General features: G+C 38.9%; 1 protein-coding gene across 1 annotated transcript in view; it reads left to right on the plus strand.

Annotated features, from left to right (window-relative positions):
• The first annotated feature begins 2,637 nt into the window (after positions 1-2,637).
• Positions 2,638-27,508, plus strand: part of STAM (signal transducing adaptor molecule) — an 83,807-nt gene continuing 58,936 nt past the window's right edge. Inside the window, exons 1-2 of the mRNA XM_047066828.1 lie at positions 2,638-2,794; positions 23,580-23,664. Of these exons, the coding sequence (XP_046922784.1) occupies positions 2,755-2,794; positions 23,580-23,664 (125 nt within the window). The 5' untranslated portion in view covers positions 2,638-2,754. The remainder of the gene's footprint in view (positions 2,795-23,579; positions 23,665-27,508) is intronic.

Below are 27,508 nucleotides of genomic sequence, written 5' to 3' on the forward strand. Positions count from 1 at the left end.
CATTTTTTACCGTAGAAGAATTTTCAATGTCACACCAAAAAGAAAAGGAACTAATATTTTAAAATTAACCACAGAATTTATTAAACCCATGTATTATAGAAATTATATGTAGTTTCTAGATTTTAAAAATTTTGGTAATCTTAAAAGTGCCAACTCCTGCAGTTTCAATGTTTTAAGGGATAACAACAGAAAGCTAACCTCAAAATACAAACCCATTTAACTTTTTATATTTGACTTTTATGTTAAGCATGACAATATTAAAATTTCTACATTTAAAAATGTCTATTATTTATAGCATATAAATTATAAAGGTCCCAAATAGCTGAAGGAATTCTTTTAGGTTGGAAGACAAGGATAATGGCATCAAGACTAATTCCTTCACTATTCCCAGTGCTTTCACGCACTGATGATCAAGGCTCGCACAATTTGATCACTAGCTTATTGCCAGCAACACGGCAACTCAGTCTCCTTATTGGAGCACAAAGCACGTCCAAACGCATTTTTATAAATATTTGGCTTTGATGCAGGGTGATTATGATAATGTGCCCCGGACACTGCTCAGGACCTTAAGATGGACAAGCTGTCACTTGATTCTATCAGATTAGTCACCAAGAACCGGTTTTAGAGAGAATGTTCTGCTTTTCCTATCAATAGTGATGTTTTAGAATAATTCTATACTTGCCATCATGAAACACAAACAAGCTTTCGGCACTGGCTCCTCAAGATGTTAAGAAGTGGTATTACTAATATGCTACATTTTTTACACTGTTTTTTAACTCTTTTTCTGCTTCTGAAAGAAATAGAGGCTCATCGTGAAAATATTTGGAAAATATAACATGCACAAAGAACAAAATATCATCTCAAATCTTACCACTCAGAGACAGCCCTGTCATAATAGTCTCATGTATTTCAGGCTTTAAAAATTGGGAGTATTCTGTAATTTAACGCGTTTTTGTAACCTGCTTTTAAGAACTTATGTATCTGGATGTCTTTCTACGTAAATACACGTCTACATCATCACCTCGGACAGCTGCGGAGTTTCTACATCGTGTGTACTATGATTTGCTTGACCAATATTAATTATAATGATTACTTACATTTATTTAGTGCTTACTACATGCTAGGCACCTAAGGGTTCGGTTTGTATTCATCCATTCCATCCTCACAACCCTATGATTGTTCCTGCTTCTCACAGATGAGAAAATAAAATTGAAGCACCAGGAGGTGATGTAATTTATATTGGGCATTTTAGTGGTGAACGACGCTTTGATATTAGAAGCCACGTTGCCACGAACACCGTTGTTCGTGTTCTTCAAGACTGTCTTTAGGATAAATTCCAAAAAGTAGAACTGCTGGGTCCAAAGGTGTTCCTACTTTTGTAACATCCTTTCAAATAGTTCCTTTAGGAAGACTATATTAATTTAGCCTTCAGTCCCTGTCTGAATGGGCGCAAGGTATCCGGACGCTACTTGAATTTGCGTTTCTCACTTTCAGAAGTGAGATTTCATTCGCCATGGATTTTTGTAAGCCCGCCTTGCATAGTGATCCCGTCGCCGACAAGTTGGAAATATTTGTTTACACGCTACGTGTGTTAAGTGCTCTAACCGGAGGTACGATTCACATAATTCCTATTTATGCGCAAGCTGCTCTGAAGTTGGTTCCAAGTGGGACACAAAACCCCCGGAAACTGCTTAAAATTTCTACGTGACATAAACGCAATTTGTTAAAGACTTAAAAATAAAGTTACCAAGTCAACATTCTGAGGTGCTAGGAATCCCTCATCAATTTCTAGCTCCATTTCTCAGTTGGTTTTGCTTTGGATTTTTTTTTTTTTTTTTTGGCTGGGTCTGGGAAGCGGGGCGGGGACGGCTCTCGCAGACATTCCTGGGGCGTGAAACCGATTTTCCAATCGCCACAACTGCTCAGTGACTGCACAGTTCGTCAGGCGCGCCAACGCCCAGCTAGAAGTGCTTTCCACAGAGACTCAGAAGCCAGGCGTCCGGGGACTCTCGGGAAGGTGCCAGCGTTACCTCAGCCTCTCCGAGGGAGCCGCGCGCCCTGACACTCCCCTCTTTGAGGATTCGGGCCAATCGGTTCAGCTCACATGACTTCATCCAAGCAAGTTTCTTGTCACCTCGGGCAGCGAACTGAACTCACGGCTTTTTGACTTAGCTGACCCCCAAAGAAGGAGTTTCCGTCCCCCCTCAAGAGGGACTATAAAATCATGACAACTGACCGAGCCAGGGCCGAGCACGGGGTCTGGCTCAATCCTCACGCGACCCTTTTTCTTTCTCGGTCTCTGATTCACGCCTGGGCTCGGTAGTCGTCTTCGGCGCGCCTGGAGGACCCCGTCCTCCGGAGACTCCTGGCCAAAGCAAAAGCAGAAAACACAGGCATTATTCCTACTCTCGCGCACGACCGATCGCAAGTGGGGGTCCGGGAGAGGGGACTCTTTGGGGGGGCCTGATTTGGCGGGGCAGGTTCCGGGAGGGTCCTGAGCAGGCAGCGCCGAGGTCACCTAGGTTCCCGACAGGCTCCGCGCGGCGGGGGCCTTGTCTGCGCCTCCGCTGTTGCCGCCGCCGCCGCCGCCGCCGCCGCGGTTGCTGGGGGTCGGTGAGAGGTGGAGCTGTCGCCAAGCCCGTGGAGTCCGTCTGGGTTGCTGTTTTTGCCTGAGGAGTCTTCCTTCCGAGGTCGCTCCCCAACTCCCGTGGTGTCGAGGGAGAGTCCCTGCGGACGCCTGGGCACGCAGCGGAGATGCCTCTCTTTGCCACCAATCCCTTCGATCAGGATGTTGGTAAGTGCTTTTGCCGCTCCCTGTCCGCCCCGCGCCGGAGTGCAAGCCCACCCTGCCTGCTGTGTGCGGGTGCCCCTGACCCGCTGGCCGGGGCTGAGTGCTTCTCCTTTCCCGAAGCTCCTTCTTAAGGAGTTTGGAGGAGGTTGGGGGCTTGGCTCACCCTCTTTGAAAGAAATGGGACTCAGAGAGCCTGCGAAATGGGCCTTGGACTAGCACTGTGGGTTTCAAAAGAACTGCTTCTGATGTCGAGGGCCTCGGAGGAACAGCTGGTGTAGCATCTGGTGCTGGGACAGTGCTTCTGGAAGAAGAGAGTTTGAGAGCCGAGCAATATGTCACCTAGGGTAGGATGATAAGCCCTCCAATAAAGTGTTTTCCCTGGACAAATGTTAAACGTTTGGAATAGGAGAATGTTTTGGGTTAGTTTCCTTAGGGGATTTAAAAAACATTTTTGTTGACTGTAGCGAGAGGAGAGAGCTTCTGGTGCAGGGTTGATTCTCAGAAATGTTAGGAGAGATGCAAATGGAATGCTTGGAAACGACTGAAACCGAATTTAGGACCGGAACCACTGTGCTGCATTTTTTAGCCTGGCTCTCAGTACTTTAAGAGGCGTGGAAGAGAACCTTAAATCTGAGAATGTTAATTCGTTTTGATTTTGAAATGCCTTTTTTGTTTTGTTTTTCTGTTTTCTGAATCGTTGGTCTTAGGTCCTGATCGTACCGACTCAACAGGTTAGTTTTTTGTTTGTTTCTGGTCTGAGAGTAATAATTACAGGACTTTGAGTTTCCTGGAGAAGAATTTTGGGGTGATTTGAATGCACTTAGGAACCAGTTTGGCATATAAGTGTGGAATGAAAGCAAGCCGTATACCATGACTAACTACCGTAGTAAAGAAATACAAGGACACCCTTTTAGACTTGCTTTTTATTTTTTAGTATAATTTAATTACAAAAGGTAGGCGTTGATAACTCTTCCTTAGAGTATGTCACTGAGTCTTGGAGGTTTGGGTTAAGACTAAAGGAGTTCACTTGGCCACTGCCTAGCTTGTAGTGAAATCATAGGCAAGTCACTTAAGCTCTCTGAGTCCCAGGGTGCTTATCTTTAAAGAGTGGAAAAACACATTATTTTTGTGATCAATGAAATAATATGTGTAGAGGGTCTACTACGGTGCCTTTCTATAGTAGTTACCTACCAAATGATAGCTCTTTTTGGTTCCAGTAATGTCCTAAATCAGCAGTGGGTGGAACTTTAGAGATAGCCAATAATACTTAATAAATAATTGGAAAATCGCGTTTAATTCAGTAGGCATTTAGCACACAGTCAGATCCCTGACTCAGAGTAGTTCAACTTAACGATTTTCAAATTTAGGATGGTGTGATAGCGATATGCATTCAGTAGAAACTGTACTTTGAATTTTGAATTTGGATCTTTTCCCGGGAGAGCCAGATGCAGTCGGTATGATCCCCTCTCGTGGTGCGAGGCAGTGGCTCCCATCTGCAGCTCCCAGTTAGCTGTGCAACCATGAGGGTAAACTCCCCGTATACTTAGAACCATTCTGCATCCTTACAACCATTCTGTTTTTCACTTTCAGTACAGTATGCAATAAATTACGTGAGATAGTCAACATTTTACTATAAAACAGGCTTTGTATTACATGATTTTGCCCAACTGTAGGCTAATGTAAGTTTTCTGAGTACATTTAAGGTTGGCTAAGCTAAGCTGTGATGTTTGGTAGGTTAGGTATATTAAATGCATTTTTGACTTAGGATATTTTCAGCTTACTGTAGGTTGAGAGCTAACCCCTCATAAGTCTAGGAAGATCTGTATTTACAGGACACTGCCTCGGTGACATAAGAGAGTGTTGAATAAGACATGGTTGCTGCTCTCAAGCAGTTTTATAACATTACAGTAATTTCTAGGGCAAATGTTCAAAATAATTTTTTTTTAAGTTTATTTATTTTGACAGAGAGAGAGAGATGGGGGAAGGGTAGGGAGGGAGAGAGAGAGAATCCCAAGCAGGCTCCGTGCTGTCAAAGCGGAGCCTGAAGGAGGGCTTGAACTCACAAACCTTGAGATCATGACCTCAATCAAGAGTCAGATGCTTAACTCCTGAAACAATTTCTTAATATCTGCTTCTTTGGTTTCGAGAACTTTTATCTAGTTTTCATGGCTGTATATAATCTAGTTTTCAACTACATTCACTTTTATATCCTACTAACTTTCTGAACACACGTTTATATTGGGGTTAAACAAATTTCTTAAAGTCAGACTCTTTCCCAGTACCTTTACCACCCAATTCAAACACAGGCTCTGTCAGCCTTTATACTTTCACTTGTATTATTATGGCTTCCAAATTGCTGCACGTGCTCATGATTAAAGGCCAGCTCTGGGTCCAACTCGTTTTTGAATCATTTCCTGATTACTCTAGCCTAAAGTTTCTTAGTGACACTTGACATTTTGGACCAGATAAATGTCTTTCTTTTGCAAGCCTATCCTGTGCAATGTAGGGAAGCCTATCCTGTGCAATGGAGGATGTTTAGCAGCATGCCTGACCTCTACCCAGTAGAGACCAGTGCGCCTACCCGCCGTTCCCCCCCTCCCCACACATGATTTTAAAAGTTTTCTGACATTACTAAATGTCCCCTGGGGGCACAAAATAGCTCCCAGCTGAGAACCACTCTTTTAGCCTACTGGAATCTTTGCCCTTTTCCAAACTCCTGCAATGCTTTCTGTCTTCACCAAATTATTTAGTATTAAAGATAGTTATATTCTGTACTATGTTTCTTAATTATTTTATTAGTTGCAACATATTAGGTGCCTAATGTTCAATTGAGAATGTCTCACTTGAGCTTACTAGATAGTAAGCTTCTTGAGTGTAGGAACATTCCTTTGCTCCAGGAAAGCTTACTTTTTTTTTAAATTATATTTTACAGAGAGAGAGAGAATGTGTGCAGGGCAGAGGGGTGGGTTGGGGGGGGAGAGAGAGAGAGAGAGAGAGAGAGAGAGAGAGAGAGAGAATCGTAAGCAGTCTCCAGTGTCCGCACGGAGCTCCACTGTGGGACTCCATCGTGTAATCACGGGATCGTGAACTGAGCGGAAATCAAGAGTTGACTGCCCAACCGACCAAACCACCCAGGTATCCCTGGGGAAGCTTTACTTTTTAAAGTTAGTCCGGTTCTGTATTTGGATTAATTTGCTCCACATGATCCATATATCAAAATATCATGAAAGGTTACCTAAGGAGACCTGTCAGAGACTCCCAGTAAGTAATTCTTGGAAAGAGTCCTTTAGACTCCCATGTTAACTTTTTTACTAGTATGATATGTAGAATACTGTGTGTAGAATAAATTTAACAACATTCCTCCTTCTTTGTCCATCAGTGAGTATGTGACATTAAAGTAGTCCTACTAACTCACTTGATTTAATTATAACTTAATGTTGTATTTGTACTTCTTCAAAATTAACTGTCTTTAGCTTTATTTATAAACTGAAATGGTGAATCAGAAATTCACTATCTGATTTATGTAATGTAACATTTTATACAAAGAGGCAAAATACTGGTCATAGCTTTTTCCTGGAAGAAATGCTGAAATGTGTTGTTAGAATGTGAGCTCTAAGAGGACAGAGATTTTTGGTTTGCTCAGTACTGTATCCCAAGCATGTAGGCCACTGTCTGCACTAATAAAACATTCAGCAAACATTTATTGAATAAATTAATCTTATTTTGGATGTTGTGTTTCTTGCTCAGTTCAACTGTTGAATTACAACGATAACTTATTCTATCGAGCTTTTATTTCAAAGTCCCTAGTGACTTCCATCTTGCCAAATCTAATGGTCAATTCCTAGTCTCTTTGTTGATCTCTTAGTTTTCGTCTTTGATATACTTTATTCAGTTGGTTTCCAGGACACCAAACTTTTTCTAATTTGTTGCTTAGCTCCATTTTAGTCTTTTTGGCTTTTCCTTTTGTGACCTTCAAATGTTGAACCCAACTTTAGGCTCAGTTCTAGAAATTCTTTTGACATTTTTCTTCTTGCAGTCTTTCTAGACAATTTAACTTAGCATTAAGAATTCAGACCTTGGGGGCGCCTGGGTGGCTCAGTCGGTTAAGCGTCCCACTTCAGCTAAGGTCACCATCTCACGGTTCGTGAGTTCGAGCCCCGCGTCGGGCTCTGGGTTGATGGCTCAGAGCCTGGAGCCTGCTTCTGATTCTGTGTCTCCCTCTCTCTCTGCCCCTCCCCCATTCGTGCTCTGTCTCTCTCTGTCTCAAAAATACATAAATGTTAAAAAAAAAAATTTAAGAATTCAGACCTTGGAACTATACTGCTTGAATTCAATTCCTAACTTTGCTGCTTACCAGCAGTGACCTTGGGCTAGTTGCTTAGATGTTCTGTGCATCAGTTTCTTTATCTTTAATATGGGCTATTGAGGTAAATGGTTCTTGGTTTTCTTACCTAAACCTTCTCTTTTCTTCATTCTTGCCTGTTTCAGTAGATGGCACCATCGATATTCCTGTCACTCATCTCTAATGTCTAGCTAGGAGTCATCATTGATTCTTATTCTTTTTTCACATTCCACATCCATTCTGTCAGTAAGATCTTTGGCTCTATTTTAATCACTTCTCCTTTCCTTACCATTATTATCTTACTAGTCCAGTCATTGATATCTCTTTCATAGACTATGGCATGAGCCTTCTAGTTGGGCTGCACAATTGCCCCTACAGTCAATTCTTATACAAAAAAGTCAGTGATCTTTTAAAAATCTTAGATAATGTCATTTACTTGCTCAGAACCCTCCAGTAGCTTCCCATCGACTTACAGGGAAATGCAAATTCCTTATTGTGGCCTACATTTAGGCTCCTTCCTGTGTCTCTGATATGATTTTGATCTCCAGACTCTATCATTCTAAGCCTCTTGGGTCAAAACACTCTGAGCTCTTTCCTGCCTCTGTCTCTGTATTGTGCTGTCTTTTTTGCTTGCAATGCCTTCCCCCCCAATATTTGAAGATCTTGATGTCCATTACATCCTTTAAGACTGTGTTCAAATGAGTTTCGAAGAGAAGCTTTCCCTACTTTCTATAAAAAAATCCATTTCTACCCTCTCATTCTGTTTCCTTGTTCCATTTTATTTTTCTTTATGGTATTCAACTACTTGACATTAATTGATTGTTCCCTGTATAAAATACAAACTCCACAGGATGAGAAAATTTCATTTCTAATTTTTTTTTAATGTTTATTTATTTTTAAGACAGAGACAGAGCATGGATGGGGGAGGGTCAGAGAGAGAGGGAGACACAGAATCTGAAACAGGCTCCAGGCTCTGAGCTGTCAGCACAGAGCCCGATGTAGGGCTCGAACTTACGGACTGCGAGTTCATGACCTGAGCCAAAGTCGGATGCTTAACTGACTGAGCCACCCAGACGCCCCGAGAAAATTTCATTTCTATCCCTAGTATCTTAGGGACAGTATCTGATACATAGTAAGCAGTCAATAAGTATTTATCAAATAATGAATTACTGATTTTTTTTTTCATCTCCAGTCTTGTATTTCTATTGGGTATTTTGTTATCACCTAGAAATCAATCTATCAGAAAACTGAACTTATTTTCCAGTCTGGTTCTACCTTCATTATATGGTAAATATTTTACACTGTATTAGTTGTCTTGATTTGAAACCCTAGAGGCATCTCTGAATTATTACCCTGCCTCTTCTAAACCATATCTTTGTTTTTGTGATAGTACTTTTGCATTCCTAATCAGAGTACTTTGGACCAGTTCATATCCTATAGACTTGGACATGGTTTTAGTCTGTTTTGTTAGTCCATTCAGGATCATAAATCACAGCCAGTTTAATTTTCATAAATGTTAATGCTACATTATTCTCCTGCAGTATGGTGTGATGGAAAGACCTTGGGCTCTGGGTTTAAATGGCAGCTGCAGCATTTGCTGTTAATAAATGGTCACGGTATGGACATGAACAAGTACAGAAGCCCTCTGCGTTCACTTTCCACCTTTGTAAATAGGGATAAAAATATCTACCTCATGGAGTTGTTATTAGGAATATTTATAAAAATACATGATGTTCTGATTCTTTTTAAAAAATTTTTTTTAACATTTATTCATTTTTGAGAATGAGAGAGACAGAGCATAAGCGGGGGAGGGGCCGAAAGAGAGGGAGACATAGAATCTGAAGCAGGCTCCAGGCTCCGAGCTGTCAGCACAGGGCCTGACGTGGGGCTTGAACTCATGGACTGTGAGATCATGACCTGAGCTGAGAGCTGAAGTCGGACGCTTAACCGACTGAGCCACCCAGGTGCCCATGATATTCTGATTCTTTACTGGAAATGAATATGCTTCAAATCTGGCTTGTTCAAAATCATATTTAAACTTTCCTTAAGTATTCTTTTCTTCTGTGCTGATGACTGGTACTTCAGTTTAGTCATGTATGTCTAGATTCTTGGGAGTCATTCTTGACTTCTGTAGTTGTAATTTTCTACGTTCCAGACAACAGACACATATGATCTACTCTGTGCCAGCACATGGATCATGCCCTTAAGGATTCTGGTGTTGCTATAATCTCTGAGCTTTATCTTCCTAACAGGTCTTGAATCCACATTCATTTTCCCTCCATTCATTCTTCCCCTCCTTTCTATTCTCATTGCCACTGCTAGGGCAGGTTTGGGTCACTGAGCTCTTAGATGAGTACATTAGCCTCCAACTGTTATCCCTGCCTCCAGTCTGTCCCCAGGAATTTTCTAGGTGGTTGATCGTGATATTTCGAAAATACAATATAATCATATGGCTCCAGTGATTACGGCATTTCAGTAAATCTACAGCTTTCACAGGAATTTGACTTTTCAGCCTAGAATGTAAAACTTGTTAGCATTTAGCTCCTTTCTTACCTCTTCATCCTCACGTTCCACTTTTGTTTCTCAAGGCACGTTTCTTTGTTGGTTTTATACCACTGCTTTTTCAGGTGTGGATCCTCTGGCCTCGCATAGCCTTCTCTTCATTAGTTTTCATTAGGGTTGTTTTAAGGATATGATACATGTAAAGCACTTAACACAGTACTTGCTATAGTAAGTAATGGACAAATTTTAGCTTCTCTTATGATAAAGTTAGAAATAGTTGTGGAGCCTCTAGAGACTACTCAGATTCTAAGGGATGGGATTAGTTACTGTGAAAACATGCTTGGGGAGAAATGTGAAAATTTAGAATACAGGTCTATTAAAGGTCTGATAACCACTGGGTTAAGAAATTATACTCATTGTTTCTTCTGTTTTAATTTTATTTATCCTGTAAGGTTTTCTTTGTATAGCTTTTTAGTTTTCATTTCTATTTTGTGCTTTTCTCTGAGATGCTTCCATGCTGTTCTTTTGACGCCTACTGATTCCTTTCTGGTTAGTAGAGCTTCAGATTGCTTTTCTTTGTAAACACAGTTTCTAGTGGTCAGCGGGACTAGGGACATAAGATGAAACATTTTGAAAAATTGATAGCCATAATCTCAAACAGACAATAATTTCTTTAAGTCTTGCTTTTTCCATTAGCTCTTTTTGATGAACTATTACATCTCCAAACTGATTGACCTTTTTCTCCCCCTATAGCCTGAACATGATGGGCAATCATCCTGTCAGCATTTCTTACCTCCCCAAATCTTTTATTAAATTTTCAAAAATGTTTATTTTAGAGAGAGAGAGAGAGCAAGCACACACAAGTGGGGGAGAAGGGCAGAGGAAGAGAGAGAGAATCTTAAGCAGACTCCATGCTCAGTGTGGAGCCTGACGTGGGGCTCCATCCCACGGCTCTGGGATCAAGACCTAAGCTGAAATCGGGAGTTGGACGTTCAACTGACTGAGCCACCCAGGCGCCCCGATTTAGCATAGTTCTTAAGGGCCCTAGGATTTCCATAATGATGAACGAGCATTGGCTTCAATTTAGACACCAGCTGCATTAGCCTCTAACAGGAGGGTCAGCCTGTCTTTCAAAGCTTTGAAGCTAAGCATTGACTTCACTCTAGCTATGAAAGTCAGAATTGGCGTCTTCTGCCATAAGGCTGTTTTGTCTACGTTGAAAATCTGTTTAGTGTAGCCACCTCCGTTATCTTAGTTACATCTTCTGGATAACTTGCTGCAGCTTATACTTCAGCACTTGCTGTTTCACCTTGCACTTTTGTCTTATGGACATGGCTTCTTTCCTTAAACCTCATGAAAACTCTGCTATCTTCTAACTTCTGCAGCTTCCTTACCTTTATCAGCCTTAATAGAATTTGAAGAGAGGACATTCCTCGGGTGAGGCTTTGACTTAAGGGAGTGTTGTGGCTTATTTGATACTCTCTCCAGCCACTAAAACTTTCTCCATATCAGCAATAAAGCTGCTTCACTTTCTTATCATTTGTGTGCTGGAGTACTAGAGTAGCATTTTCAATTTCTGTCAAGAACTTTTCCTTTGCATTCACAACTTGGTTAACTGTTTGGTTCAAGACACCTAGCTTTTGACCTTTCTCAGCTTTTGACATACCTTCCTCACTAAGTTGAATCATATCTAGTTTTTTATTTAAAGTAAGAGATGTGGCTCTTCCTGTCACTTGAATACTTAGAGGTGATTGTTGAGTTATTAATTGGCCTAATTTCAATATTTTGTGTCTCAGGGAATAGGGAGGCCCCAGAAGAGAGAGAGAGAGAGAGAGAGAGAGAGAGAGAGAGCGCGCGCGACGGAGAGAGGGGGGGAAGGAGGGAGAGAGATGGGGGAATGGCCATTCAGTGGACAGTCAGAACATACACATTTATCTATTAAATTCATTGTCTTACTATGGACGTGATTTGTGATGATCCAAAACAGTTAACAGTTGCAACATCAAAGATCACTAATCTTTGTATTCAGGCATACCTTGAAGGTATTGTGGGCTGGGTTACAGACCACTGTAATAGAGTGAACATATCAATAAAGTGAGTGAAATGAATTTTTTTTGTTTCCTGGTGCATGTACAAGTTATGTTTATACCATACCATAGTCTATTAAATGTGCAATAGCATCACTCCTAGAAAGTAGTGCATACATCTTTTTTTTTTACAAATTTTTTTTTAATGTTTATTTTTGAGAGAGAGAGAGAGAGAGAGAGAGAGAGAGAGAGAGCAAGCAGGGGAGGGGCAGAGAGAGAGGGAGACACAGAGTCTGAAGCAGGCTCCAGGCTCTGAGCTGTCAGCACAGAGCCTGATGTGGGGCTCGAACTCATGAACTGCGAGATCATGACCTGAGCCGAAGTCGGACACTCAACTGACTGAGTAACCCAGGCACCCCAGTGCACACATTTTAATTAAAAAGTGCTTTATTACTAAAAAATGCTCACCATCATTTGAGCTTTTAGCAAATCATAATCACTAATCACAGATCACTGTAACAAATGTAATAATGAAAGAGTTTGAAATATTGCAAGAATTATCAAAATGTGACACATGGAAAAATGGTGCTGATAGACTTGCTCGAAGCTTGGTTGTCACAAACCTTCAATTTGTAGAAAAAGCATTATCTGCAGAGTGCAATAAAGTGAAGTGTAATTAAACAAGCTTTGTATTAGGGTAAGGATAATCTGAGGATAAAGTGAAATCATTATGAAGCTTTGAATTCTTTAGAAGCAAGTCTCTGTTTTTGCTTGTCACTTTTACCTTGCCTACAAACCCTGTTTTTGTCTTAGAAAATAGTTTTGATTTTGCTGTTCACAAAACCATGTTGAATTGTTACTAATAGTTTTTGTTCATCCGATTTAAAAATATTCGCTGTTTTTGTCACTGACAAAGAACTGTGCTATTGCTCTTGTTGATTGTGAGGCAGCATCGATAAAGAATTTGAATAGTTCTAGAGTTCTGAAATGGGTTGCATTTCTGATCTGTAGAAGTTTGAGTCAGATCTTGATCCTGTTTATACATTGGAGAGTAAGAAGGTAGGTAGTTCACAAGTTTTCAGCAAATCTGCTGACGTACTCCTGGGTACAACTTAATTCAGAACTGTAAGATCATACTCTGTTAATGGTTATAAGCAGTTTATATTTGATCAGACATAAAAATATCATTTCTAGTTAACTATTGAAGTTTTAGTAAGTTTTTTTTTCAAGTTTATTTATTTTGAAAGAGAGAAAGAGCACGCTTGCATATGAGAAGGGAAGGGGCAGAGAGAGAGAGAGAGAGAGAGAGAGAGAGAAGGAGAGAGAGAGAATCCCAAGTAGGCTCCACGCTGATGCAGAGCTTGAACTCACGAACTGTGAGATCATCACCTGAGCCGAAATCAAGAGTCAGATGCTTAACTGACTGAGCCACTCAGGCATCCATAAGTTAAGTTTTAATAAGCTTAGCTATTATATTTTTAAATAAGATGGTAGAATTTAAGTGTTTTCTTGTTTTTGCACTATGTTTTTAAATGTATAAATGCACTATGTTTTTTAAAAGGCTTGCTTGGCTACCAGTCAGTAAGGATGATGAATAAATTATTTAAATACACTATCAGATCAAAGTAATGACTTGATTTCCTTTTCTAAGATGAAGTAAATGTTAGACTGGAGGATATTGATCAGGATGAGTCACTCAGTTTTCTTTGGTTTCATAGGGGTTGGGGATCCATAGGGTCTCCTCAATTAGAGGAGGGTCTAATAGAGGTTGGGTCTCGCTGGGTCTCCTCAATTAGAGCAGTTCTAGTTGGATTTGGTTTACAACTGAGTTTCTTTGAAGGTAAGATTTTCTTATAAAAGAATATTGAATGAGAGTGTGTGATCTTTGTCTATGTTAATGAGATGACTCAGCATGGAAGCTGGTCACTCTAGCTTAACCTTGTGATTAGATGGTTGAGACTTTGAATCATATGATATTAGCCAGATCCCCAGGGAGTAGTAGGAGGCCTGGAGATTGAGTTCCAGGAGGTGGCTTCATAACTTCGTAACGAAATGCCAATAAATGCTCTAGACACCAAATCTTGGTTGAGCCTCCTTGTTGGTGATGCACATTTATGTTCCAGGAGGATGATGTGTCCTGAGGGTACAGAGGCGTTGGGTTTGGGATTGTTCCAGACCTTACCCTGTGCAAGAATCTCTTCACTGGCTGGTACAGATTTGTATCTGTTGTAATAAAACTGTAATCATAAGTACTTTTCTGAGTTCTGAGTTGTTACAGTGAATTAATGAACCTGAGGGGGATAATGGGAACCCTTGAATTTGTAGCCAGTTGATCAGAAGTGCATTTGACCTGGGAACCCCTGCGCTTGTTGCTTGTGTGTGAAGTGCGGGGAAACTTGTGGAGTTCTGTGCCCACAACTCTGAACAGAACAGAAGGTAGCATCACAGTTACATTGTGGAGGGTTTCCTGTACTGCAAAGTAAAATTTGAAAATTATTGAAGTAGATGCTATTAAAGGTCTCTGTGTTTCTGTGACTTTTATGGATTCATATTGTGATTGCGTAAGTTTAGTATTTATTAATTACTTAGGCTGAGAACATGAATATTGAAAAAACTGCCCAAAATAGAAATGGTTGTTGTTTTCAAGGGATTTACAGTATGTTATGTAAGCTTGAACAGTGACAGGTAAATTTGACTCAGTTTTCCTCTTGGCATACCCGCAGCCCAAATGAAATTAAATAGCATTTCAACATTTGCTTTCTAAATAACTTGTTTAGTTTCCAAAGTACTGTTCATTTCTCATTCTATTTTCTTCTTTTCCCCTTTCAAACTATTTTCACATATGGGTAGTATTCATTTTTGTCTGAAAGTCCAGCTCTGGTTAGGTTATTTATTTGCTGGAAATTTTATTGGCTCTCTGTTTCTTGAATTAAGACAAACACAACATCTTGTATTTTAGGTTTTTGAGTGATTCCAACCTTTCACAACATAGTCTCTATTGTATCTAGCCTAGATTCTTTGTTATGCTTCTCTTCTGTTTTTATAACTTCACTCTTTACTGTATTTACTGTATATTTACTATACTTAAATAGAAACAAAAGAGTTTGCTATTAATCCTGTTCTCTTCTTAGTTTCTAAGTATATCAAGAAGCCTTTCCGGTTTCTCTTTCTCTCTCCCCCCCAGGTCTTTACCTTTTTTTAAGCTTGCTTGGGCTTTCCATTTTTTTCTGTGACACTTTTTCTGTCATCTATTTAGGTCTCTATCGGCTGGTTTCATTTCTTTTTTTAGAGTCGAAGCTACTTCAGATGGAGCCTGGCATAGATTAGAAACTTATTCCATTTTGTTGAATGTCTGTCCAAATTTTGTAATTTCCTGCAAATAAGTTACCTAACCAAGATCTCAGATGCATTAGACATTTGTATTCTTATACAAGGAATTCATTTGTGTGAATAACCTGCTTTTGTTATTTTCCCTATTCGAAGATGGTAGGATGATTAGGTATCGGTACCCACTACTCGTTGGTGACAACTCACTGCCGGCGTCTGGTGGCAGTGACTGACTAGTAGGTGTTGTTCTATCCCTTGGGGCTGTGCTGTGGATCAGAAGTTGTAAGCCTGCAAAGAATTTGGACAGAGATGGCTACTTGGCTCTTTTCTGCTTTAAACCAACTCTGACCTCCAGCTCTCAGTAGTAGATCAAAATGGAGGAAATGAGTATCATTGTTGAACCAGGCTGCAGGGCATTGAGGGGATGTGGAGAGCAGGAATTTCACTGTCATCACCAAGACCAACCCTTACAGGTAAGAATCTTGGTGTGGATCAGGCCTCTCACTCCTAACCCATCTTAGGTTAAAAAAAATGAAAATGTTGGGATCATGATGATGCTGTCTTTTAAACTATCTGTTCTTAAATTAGAGTGCTCCCGTCAAGACAGATTATGTCTACTTCTGTACAGATTTTGTTTCGGATTTCTTTTGAAATTTTTTCCCTCCTACATAGGCTCTTGTTTATTCTAACTTGCCTTATTCTGTTTTTTTCTCTTTTTCTTTTTTCTTTCTTTCTTTTTTTTTTTTTTTTTTGTTTTCTGTATTTGTTTTGTCTTTTCTTGTATCTTCTATGTTAGAAGATTCTCTCAGATACGTGATAATCCTTGGTTGTTTGCCCATGGTTAATACCAGAGAAATAGAAAACACTTCAGAAGCCGTAATCATGTGGTTAGGCCTTATAAACTGAACTTCATTATAGGTTGCTGTGGTATGCCATTTACTGTGGAACTTCCCTCTACCCCTTCATATCATGATCTTGAGTGTGTTTAGGTGTTTCCTCTTGGGCTGACCTGGAATCCCCAGAGAGCAGTCCTGTAAGGTGAAGGTACAAATGAAGGTGAGGGGGTAGAATAGAATAATTTCTCAGAGGGCAGATATTTGATGCAGGGTGGGGGTAGGATTCAAGACCACCCACTCCCAGCCCCCCAGGTCTAGAATTCACCAGGACTCATAGGACTCAACATAGAACAGCTACGATTTATTACAGTGAAAGGACCCAAAGTTCAGTCAGCAGAGGGAAAGGGCACATGAATGAAGTCCGGGAAAACCAGACACAAGCTTCCTTGGGTCCTCTGCATAGGATATAGTTAATTGCCCCAGCAGTGAGTTGTGACAACATGTATGAAATGTTGCATCCAGGGGCGTTCATTAGAGAGTCAGTGCTTGGGCTTTTATTGGGAGCTGATCTTGTAGGCATACTCTACTTGGCACGTAACCCAAACTCCCACAAGGAAAGCAGGTATTCAGCAAAAACCATAGTGTTTGTACGTTTGTACAACCAGTTTAGACATAAGGAGTCAGTCTTCTCAGTTCTGTGAATGGTGGGAACTTTCCCTAAACCCAAGTTCCTGTACACAGACAATGCTTGTAAGCAGGCCCTTTAAAGGATACCAGTCAGGAAGGCTTCTGTGTTAAACTCCTTTTTTCACAGCAAGTATCAGCATTCATGCAGTTGCTTAATTCATCTATTTATTAATTTTTTAAAAATGGACTTTATTTTTTAGAGTGGTTTTAGATTCACAGAAAAATTCAGCAGAAGGTCAAGAAATTTCCTATATCCCTCCTGCCCCCACATACGCACAGCCTCCCCAACTATCAGCATCTTGCAGCAAAGTGGTATATTTGTTGTAGTCTCTTAACCCACATACGCCCGTCATCATCACCGCAATTCCACAGCTTACATTAGCATTCACTTTTGGTGTTGTATCTGCCGAGGGTTTTGACAAATACATAATAACATGTGTCTACCGTTGTATGCAGAGTAGTTCACTGCCCCCACAACCTGTGTGCTCCCCCTGTTTCTCTTCCCCTCCCTCCAGCTCCTGGCAACCACTGATTTTTTTTTTTTTACTGTCTCCATAATTTTGCCTTCTTTCGAACGTCATATAGTTAAAAACATGCAGTGTCTGGTTTTTTCACACTGCCTCCTTTCACTTAGTAGTACGCCTTTAAAGTTTGTTGTGTTTTTTAATGGCTCGTTAGTTCATTTTTATTTTTTAGCACTGAATAATATTTCATTGTTCTAATGTACCTTATTTTATCCATTCATCTACTGAAGGATGTCATGGTTGTTTCCAAGTTTTGGGAATTATGAATAAATCTGCTGTAAATATCCCTGAACATGGAATATCTTTCCATTTATTTAATTCTTTGATTTCTTTCATCATAGTTTTGTAGTTTTTCTCATATAGATCTTACACGTATTCTGTAGATTTATACTCATTTTTATTTTATTATTTTTTTAATGTTTATTTGTGAGAGAGTGAGATAGAGTGTGAAAAGGGGAGGGGCAGAGAGAGAGGGAGACAGGCTCTGAGCTATCAGAAGCAGGCTCCAGGCTCTGAGCTATCAGCCCAGAGCCTGACGCGGGGCTCAAACTCATGGAATGAGAGATCATGACCTGAGCCGAAGTTAGACACTTAACCAATGACTGAGCCACCTAGGCACCCCAAGTATTTTATTTTTTTGAGTGCTAATATAAATGGTATTGTGTTTTTAATTTAAACTGACACTTGTTTGTTGCTCTTGTATAGGAAAGCTATTGACTTTTCTATAATTAACCTTGTACCCTACAGTTTTGCCAAAATCATTTATTATTTCTAGGAATTTTTGTTGTTGATGATGTTTTTGGATTTTCTACATAGATGAACATGTCATCTGTGAAGAAAGACAAGTTTATTTGTTCCTTCTTAATCTGAGTACTTTATATATATGTGTGTGTGTGTGTGTATGTATGTGATGTATCTGGTTTTTTGTTTTTTGGTTTTTTTTTTTTTTTTTTTTTTTTGCATTAGCTAGGACTTCCAGTATGGTGGCAAAAAGATATGGTGAGAGAAGACATCCTTGCCTTATTTCTGATCTTAGTGGTAAAGCTACTAGTGTCTCACCATGAAATATATTAACTATAGACGTTTTTGTAGATGTTCTTTATCAAGTTGAGGAAGTACCCTTTATTCCTAGTTGGCTGAGAATTTTTATCCTGAGTTGTTAGACTTTGTCAGATGCTTTTTCTGAGTTTATTGATAAGATCATGTGATTTTTTTCTTCTTTAGTTGTCAGTGAGATGGATTACATTTATTGATTTTTGAATACTGACCCAGCATTGCATACCTGGGATAAATTCCATTTGATTGTGAAGTGTAATTCTTTTTTGTATATTGTTGGATTTGATTTGCTAATATCTTGTTAAGAATTTTTGCATCTATGTTCATAAGAGATTCTAGTCTATAGTTCTTTTTCCTAGTAATGTCTTTGTCTGGTTTGGTAGTAGGGTAGTATTGTTTTCATAGAATGATTTCCTGTTTCTGTCTTCCAGATGAGATTGGAGATAATTGGTATAATTTTTTCTTTAAATGTCTGGTAGAATTTAACATTAACTTCTCTGTGCCTGATGCTCTCTGTTTTGTAAGGTTATTAATTATTGGTTCAATTTTTTTTTTTTTTTTTTTTTTGGTGAGAGAGAGAGTGCAAGCGGGAGAAGGAGACACAGAATCCAGGCTCCAGGCTCTGAGCTGAGAGCTCTGAGCCTGATGCAGGACTCGAACTCACAAACCATGAGCTCATAACCTGAGCTGAAGTTGGACACTTAACTGACTGAGCCACTCAGGCACCCCTATTGGTTCAGTTTTTTAAATGTGGTATTCAGATTGTCTTTTTTTTTGTATGTGTATACTGTGACAGATGTGTCTTTCAAGGAATTGATCCACTTTATCTGAGTTATTAAATTTGTGGGCCTAGAGTTATTCATAATTCTCATTTGTGGTTTTCCTACACTGCTGAGCAGCTCTCTGCTTCTCAGTGGATAACTGACCAGTGTCCCACTAATTTAACTCAATTCTGACACTATCTATCTGCCTGGAAATAATGTCAGATCCCACAGGTTAAGGGCTCGGTCCCACAAGACTGTCCTCACTCTCCACTTCAGATGCCATTCAAAGTCTAGGATATGACCTGTGCTTCTTACTGATTGGCTATAAATTGGAGGTTCCCATGTTCCTCTCAATATTATTGAGCCATAGTAATGTTCGTATTACTTTAATGTTTGCGAGATCTGTAGTAACATCTCCTTCATTTCTGATATTAGTTATTTGTATCTTCTCTTTATTTTTTTCTTTTTCAACTATCAATTTTATCGATCTTTTCAAAGAACCAACTTTTGGTTGTATTGATTTTTCTCTATTTTCTTTTTTCAGTTTCATTGATTTCTGCTCTAATTCTTTTCTTCTGCTTACTTGGGATTTAATTTGCTCTTCTGGTTTTCTAAAGTGGAAGCTTATGTTAGTGATTTTAGATTTTTTTTCTAATGTATGCATTCAAAGCTGTAAACTTTTCCAGTATGCATAGATTTCAACTGTATCATACGAATTTCGTATGCCGTACTTTCATTTTCATTTAGTTGAAAATATTTTAAAATTCTCTTGAGATTTCTTCCTTGACTGTGTATTACTTCGAAGCATGTTATTTAATCTCCATATATTTTGTGATTTTCTAACTATTTTTTTGTTAATAATTTTTCATATAATTCCATTGTGGTCCTTGAGCAGACATTGTAAGATATCTAATCTTTTAACATTTATTATCGTGTGTTTTATGGCCATGCAGTGTATTTTGGTGAATATTTCATGTAAGCTTGAGAAGAATGTGTATTCTGCTGTTGTTGGATAGTCTGTAGATGCCAATTATGTTCAATTGTCTGATGGTATTGTTGAATTCAACTTTGTCCTTACTGATTTTCTGCCTGTTGGATTTGTCCATTTTTTTTTATAGAGGGCTGTTGAACTCTCCAATTATATTAGTGACTTCATTTATTTACCTTTGCAGTTCTGTTACTTTTTGACATTGTTATTTTAACATTCTGTAATTAGGCATGTACATAGTAAGGATGTTAGGTCTTTTTTGGAGAATTAAACCCTTTACCTTATGTAATGCCTCTATCCCTGGTAACTTTACTTGCTCCCAAATCTGCTCTGTCTAAAATTAATGTAGCTACTCCCACTTTCTTTTAATTGATGTTAGCATAGTATCTCTTTCTCCATCTCTTTATTTTTAATGTTTATGTGTCTTTGTATTTAAAGTGGGCTTCCAATAGACAAAATATGTTGCATCTTGTTTTTTTTATCACTTTGATAATATTTGTATTTAGACCATTAACATTTAGACCGTTAATGTGGTATTGTTGGATTAATATCTACCATATCTGTTACAGTTTTCTAGTTGTAGCCCTTGTTATTTTTTCCTATTTTTTCTTCCACTTTTTTTTTTTTTTTTTTGCCTTTTGTGACTTTAAGGCAACATTTCATATGATTCAGTCTTCTCGCTTTTGTAGCATATTAATTAACTTCTATTTTTGCTATTTTTAGTGGTTGCTCTTTCAAATAACATACCACTTCGCTGGTAGTGCAGGCAAGTGAAACGAATAATGAAATATTCATAGTTCCTCTCTCCTTTTCCTGATATCCTTGCTGTCATTTATTTCACTTTTATGGAAACACACATACACCCTATCCTATATCATTTTCTTCTCTCTGAAGAGCTCTTTTTTTAAACATTTTTTTTTGCAAGGTGAGTTTATTGGCAACAAATTTCTTTAATGATTCTTTGAGAAAGTCTTTATTTCTGCTTTCCTCTTGAAGAATAATTTCACAGGGTACATAATAGGTTGATGGTTATTTTCTCTCATTGCTAACTATTTCACTCCATTTCCTCCTTGTTTGCAGGGTTTCTGAGATGTCAGATGTAATTCTTATGTTCACTCCTGTTTAGACAAGGTATTTTTTTCTGCTGATTTCTTTTTATATTTTTTTCTTTATCATTGATTTTTTGCAGCTTGAAAATGATATAACTAGGTGTAGTTTTTTGATATTTATTGTGCTTGGTGTTCTTGGAGCTTCCTGGACCTGTGGTTTGATGTCTGACATCGGTTTGGGGAAATGTTGAGTTGTTTTTGCTTCAAGTATTCTGTTTCTTTCCTCTCTGCTATTTCTTTATTTCTGATGTTTATTTTGGGGTGGGGGCTGACATGGGGCTCAAACTCACAAACCTTGAGATCATGACCTGAGCCCAAGTTGGACGTCTAATCAACTGAGCCACCAGGCACCCCTCCTCTCTGCTGTTTCAATTATGTCTACGTTTGACTTTTTGTAGTTTCCTACAGTTCTTGGATGATCTGTTGCAGGTTTTGTTTTTTTTTTTTTTTTTTCTTCCAGTCATCTTTTTTTTTTTTCTCTTGCTTTTCAGTTTTGGAAGTTCTTCTTGACATATGTGCAAGTCCAGAGATTCATTCTTCAGCCATGTCCAAGTCTGCTGATGAGTCCCATCACAGGCATTCATTTCTATTAGACTGTTTTTGGTCTCTAGCATTTCTTTTTGATTCTTTCTTAGAATTTCCATTTTTTTTTTTTTTTGCTTTTTTTCCATTTCTTTGCTTACAATATGTTCTTGCATATTGTCTCCTTTTTCCTTTAGAGCTCTTAGCATATTAATCAGAGCTTTTAAAATTCCTTTTCTGATAATTCCAACATTTCCTGTCATGTGTGAATCTGGTTCTAATATTTACTCTTCAAACTGTGATTTTTGTTTTATACGGTGGCTTGCTGAAAGCTAGACCAGTTGTAATGGTAAGATGTTAGGTAAGAAGAAGTGTTCTGTAGTCTGGTGGGTAGGTAGTCTTTTAAAATGAGCCTTTGCCCCTGAGGTGTGAATTTCTCCCATGCTCAGCTTTTTCCTCCCTCTTAGGTGGGAAAGGATTGCCAGATAGGCTGCAATTGGGTAATCCCCTTACAAACATGAAGGCTGGAGCAGACTGGAGTTGGGAATTTCCTTTACCCTAGGTGGGTTAATCTCTGGTAAAACACTAGTTGGTTCGGTGCTAGTTAAAATAATTAACAGGTAGGCCTTGTTAAGAAGAGAATGTTCTGGTGTATCTCACAGTGGTTATCGTCTCCCTTCCTCTGCTGAAAAATAGAAAATTTTCTCTGGTGTTCACCTTGAGATCCTGGGAGAGCTTATGGAAGTAAAATTTGCAAAAATGCAGTAACTCTCTTGTGTCCGGGCCCCTTTGGATTTTAACTCAGAATTGTGCACATTTAGCTTCCAGCAATTTGGCTGTTAAAATTTAGATCTATGGTACTGGTTTCTGGTGATGTTTCTGCTCCCGGGTTTCTGCTCTGTTGTTTTTCTATGTATCCATCTATCTGTGTGTCTCTGATTTTTGGGACAGCATTTGTCCTGTGATCCCACTTCTGAGGGATCTAAGAAGAGTTGTTTTCACTTTATTTAATAGCTTTTTACTTGGTTGGTTGTAGTGGTAACTTCCAAGTTCCTTAAATGCTGTACTGGAAACTAGAAGTAATTCCTTATTTTTGGTGCTTATGTGTCAACTGTGCCTGATGTCTCTTTATCAAGGAAACCTTTCTTTATCTTCGGAAAGCAAATCATTCATTTACTCAGGTGGGTGGGAGAGAAGTGGTTGCAAGAGCTTTCAAATAAGGAAGGCAAAGTAGGTACCTACCTACATTTCCCAGAGCATTAACCCATTCTCCCTAAGTCCTTTCTTCTCCACTGTCAGCTGTAGGCATTACCTTCTGCTACTAGGACATGACTTTTCTGAGAATTCGGTGGTGGAAAACAGGCTGGTTCTTAAGCTCTTTTGTTACTGCCAGTATATGACGCACCTTTTTTGGGTCTTCTAAGTAGGTGCCACATGCTTATATTGTTATATAGTTTTTGAGGAATTGTTGCTCATGTTTTTCTTGTCATTGTGTGTTTGCTTCAAAAATCCTTTTGCTGTAATTAAGGGAGGGAGCTTAGTGAGATGATGGACTCAATGTATGGGGTACCTCTGTTGATGTTTTTAATTTAGTTTGTCAAGTTTTTATTTAATGGAAAATACTCAGTTAAAGCTTGGTTTTCTTTTGTTCATTTTTCCCCCTTCCCCATGTCAGACACGAAAATCAACAAAATCATATAATTTAATTACCTGAAACATTTTGGTAGAGATTTGTCATGTTTCTTCACTGGCAAGTAAAGCTAAGAATTATTTGATAATGAAGGTATTTCTTATTTTAGTCTTTCTGTGTGTGGAAAAGGGTAGACCTGTATGTAGTTTTTTTATAAATAAGTATCAGTGGCCTATTTATTATATTAAGTAACAAGCAACTGAAGTGTTATCGGGAAAATGGTTGTAATAGACAGTAAAGGTGCTCCTACCCCCTTTTAAAGATGGACTTGAACATTTCATTGAACACACTCCTGGCAGCCATTCCTATTTGTTGCTGATACTTGATTTTATCACAGTTTAGTAATTTGTGATCATTTACCTCTTAAAGATTTTTTAAAATGATATGTCTATGCTTTCTTTCCATAATACACAGAGAAAGCAACCAGTGAGATGAATACTGCTGAGGATTGGGGCCTCATTTTGGATATTTGTGACAAAGTCGGTCAGTCTCGCACTGGGTAAGTGTTGCAGAGTTTCAAAGGAGCTTTATTTATTCTCTTTATTAACGTGAATAAAATGAGAGCCACAAGGTAAAGCACATTACAAATTAGTTTGAGAATTTTTGGCCGGCAAGATTTGAGGAATCATCCCATTTAAGTTACTCTTTATGACCATTTAGGGTAACATGACTGGTAACAATGTTGCTATTTTAATTACCCTTGTCCATAGTTGCTTCCTGAAGTCTAGCTTTTCCCACTGATTTTTTTTTTTAATTTTTTTTTTTCCATGTTTATTTATTTTTGGGACAGAGAGAGACAGAGCATGAACAGGGGAGGGGCAGAGAGAGAGGGAGACACAGAATCGGAAACAGGCTCCAGGCTCTGAGCCATCAGCCCAGAGCCCGACGCGGGGCTCGAACTCACGGACCGTGAGATCGTGACCTGGCTGAAGTCGGACGCTTAACCGACTGCGCCACCCAGGCGCCCCCCCCACTGATTTTTAAAACCATTAGTGATTTCTCAGCTATCAAGTTTCATGGTTATTTTTCAGTTCTTTTCTTCTTTGTCATATCTGCAACATTGCACCTAATTGAAAAGAGTGGCTATGAAAGAGAGTTTTAGGACAGTATAATCCTAAACTTTTTGGCGTAAAGCCTAATACAGAGCTTTCAATACAGCAAATGGATTAACAACTGGTATACAGATTAATAGTTTGCTTAATTCCTGGGCTAATAATGTCAGGTTATTAGTAGCCTCATTTACCCCTTTGTGCCACAAAAATACTGTCTCGTTTATGTACTTGGTTGTGAAAAATGTAAGAGAGCATTGCTGTATTATACTTGATTCTTGTGGTGCTAATCGTAACCCTCTGATGATGCTTTCTTTGGCTCTCCTTCCTTCCCTTCTAAATATATGCTTCCTTAAACTTTCTTTGATCCATTTTTTCCCTAATACTTTTTTCTTTTCTAGTACTTTTTTGTTTTAAATCTTACAACTTCTTTATATCTTTATATGGGTGACATCTCTATTTTCAGTTGTGATTTTTCTCACTCTAGCACTAGTCTTGAGGACACATCATTGTTTCTGGACATGATACTGTATAAGCTTTCATCTCAACATGTAGAAACCTGAAGTCATGTCTCTTTTTGCTTTAAACCTTTTTTCCCCTCGTTTGTTCCCTGTCTCTGTTAATGACAAGATTATTTCATTTGTTCTTAAAACCTCAGAGTCACTTCCACGTTAATATTGTTGAGAAATTCTGTCAGTCTGCCTCCATAGTATCTCTCAAAAGTGTTGATATTTTGAAGTTTCCTCAGTTAACTTCTTGAGCATAGCCAAACCAGGCAGGGGCAGTTTGTCCTCAAGGTCTTTCTACCCCTTCAGTCAAGCCCTTTTTGGCCCATAACATGCAGCCCTTGTCCCCAGAACAGCCAAGTTCCCCAAAGCGTGGCCTCCACATGTGGCCTCATCCATATCCCCTTTGTTGTTGTTACATATTAGCATGCTGAGTCCTTTTCTGACCTGAGTCCTGACCCTGTTAGTTCCTTAATTTAATTGGAATTGGAGTAGCTGCTGTTTGCTACGGATCTATTCCTTTTTCTCTATTTCTGTTGGTCCCATTTTACGTGAGACATTCGCTACCGTGCCTGGACTAGTGAATTAACCTTCTGATGTTTCTTTCTATTTCCATTTTTTTCTGTCCGCTTTTTATATCTCGTTACCATATAACAACTCCTCCCATGTTACTCCCCTCCCTTCTGCACTCATTTAAGTCTGACCTCCCTCTAGGCATCTGACTCTCTTATTTTCCATTTATTTTCCCCTGAGTACCATTTTTTTCAACTCAAGCTTTTCAGTTGCCAGTGCTTTTCTACCTTAGTTTAATGCTTTTGGTCATTCTATTCCTTTAGTGTGAAATATTTTATTCTCCCATTTTCTGTCTCTGTCTCATATCCTTGCAGGCCCAATGTAGATACCATTTCTCCTAGAAGCTTTCTTTATCCCCTTTGCTGCAGATCATATCACGGTCCTGTGAATCCTCAAAACACTCTATCAAAATCACTCTTATTTTTGTTTTGTTTGTGTTGTAGTAACTTATATCTATCTGGTAGGCTTAAATTTGTAGAGTAGACAGGTCCGTGAATTTTTGTTGTGCAGAGGAAAGAAGCAGCTAGCTGAGTGGTTGAGAGCATGGACTTTGGAGTGACACTGCCTGGGTTCACATCTGAGCTCTGACCACTTTCCTTGTTTGCTATGGAGGATTAAAAATAGCATCTTCTATGTAGGGGGCAAATTGTCAGTGTGAGATTGGTTAACATGTGTAAAATGTTTATAGTTGTACCTGGCATGTGGTTAACTGGGTGCAACTTTACCTCTTTTTGATTCAAGTTCCAGTTTTCTGACAGTTTGTCCCTTAAACACTAGGTATCAACCTAGCTGCATCCCTGTATATTTTGGAGATACAAGTTTTATCTGGCATTTCAGTTACTAAGTCCCTCTTCTCTTCATTCTGTCAGTTTTCTTTTTATGTTGGTAAAGATAAATTTGATATTCCATTTTGTAGTCACCTTTTATAATGGGTTAGTTGCTTGAAATGCAAAGATTAAACTCCCTGTCATTACTAGAAATATTTCGTATTTTTCCAGTTAAATAATTTATAATCTATCTGAAATTCTGTGTAATGTACAATGAAGCTGAAGAGATCAGTTTGTTTTTCTTCATGTTAACATTATTTTCCTAGTAACGTTTATTTGTTATTCTTTCCCCTATTTTTTTCTTGTAGTGAGAACTTTTAAGTCTACTCCCTTTGCAACTTGAAAATTACAATAAAGTATTGTAACTGTACTCTCCATGCTGTAATTGCATCCTCAGAACTTACTTGTAACTGGAACTTTGTACCTTTTGACCACCTTCACCTACTTCACCTCACCCCCATTCCCCACCTCTGGAAACCATGAACCTGTTCTCTATTGCTGTGAGTTCAGTTTTATTAGATGTCACATATCGGTGAGATCATATAGTATTTGTCTTTCTCTGACTTATTTCACTTAGCATTATGCCCTCAAGGTCCATCTATGTTGTCCTTATATATTTAATATGTCTTAATTTAATGGCAACCCTCTTGCACTGCTGGTGGGAATGCAAACTGGTGCAGCCGCTCTAGAAAACAGCATGGAGATTCCTCAAAAAATTAAAAATAGATCTACCCTTTGACCCAGGAATAGCACTGCTAGGAATTTACCCAAGGGATTCAGGAGTGTTGATGCATAGGGGCACTTGTACCCCAATGTTTATAGCAGCACTCTCAACAAGAGCCAAATTATGGAAAGAGCCTAAATGTCCATCAACTGATGAATGGATAAAGAAATTGTGGTTTGTTTACACAATGGAATACTACTTGGCAAGGAGAAAGAATGAAATCTGGCCATTTGCAGCAATGTGGATGGAACTGGAAGGTATTATGCTAAGTGAAGTAAGTCAGTCAGAGAAGAACAGATACCATATGTTTTCATTCATATGTGGATCTAGAGAAAGTTAACAGAAGACCATGGGGGAGGGGAAGGGGAAAAAAAGTTACAGAGAGGGAGGGAGGCAAATAATAAGAGACTTGTAAACACTGAGAATAACGGTTGATGGGGGGTGGGGGAGAGGGGAAAGTGGGTGATGGGCATTGAGAAGGGCACCTGTTGGGATGAGCACTGGGTGTTGTGTGGAAACCAATTTGACAATAAATTATGTTAAAAAATAAATATATAAAAATAATTCATAGAATTCAAAAAAGGTCTTAGTTTGTAACTTTAAAAGCTGTGTTCCATTTGTGTTTTTTAAATATAATATCAATAGTTTAGACACATGCTCATTT

The sequence above is a fragment of the Lynx rufus genome, unplaced genomic scaffold, assembly GCF_022079265.1.
Source record: "Lynx rufus isolate CCGP_SWC_20201006 ecotype Redwood Valley unplaced genomic scaffold, mLynRuf1.p SCAF_7, whole genome shotgun sequence".
Taxonomy (NCBI): Eukaryota; Metazoa; Chordata; class Mammalia; order Carnivora; family Felidae; genus Lynx; species Lynx rufus.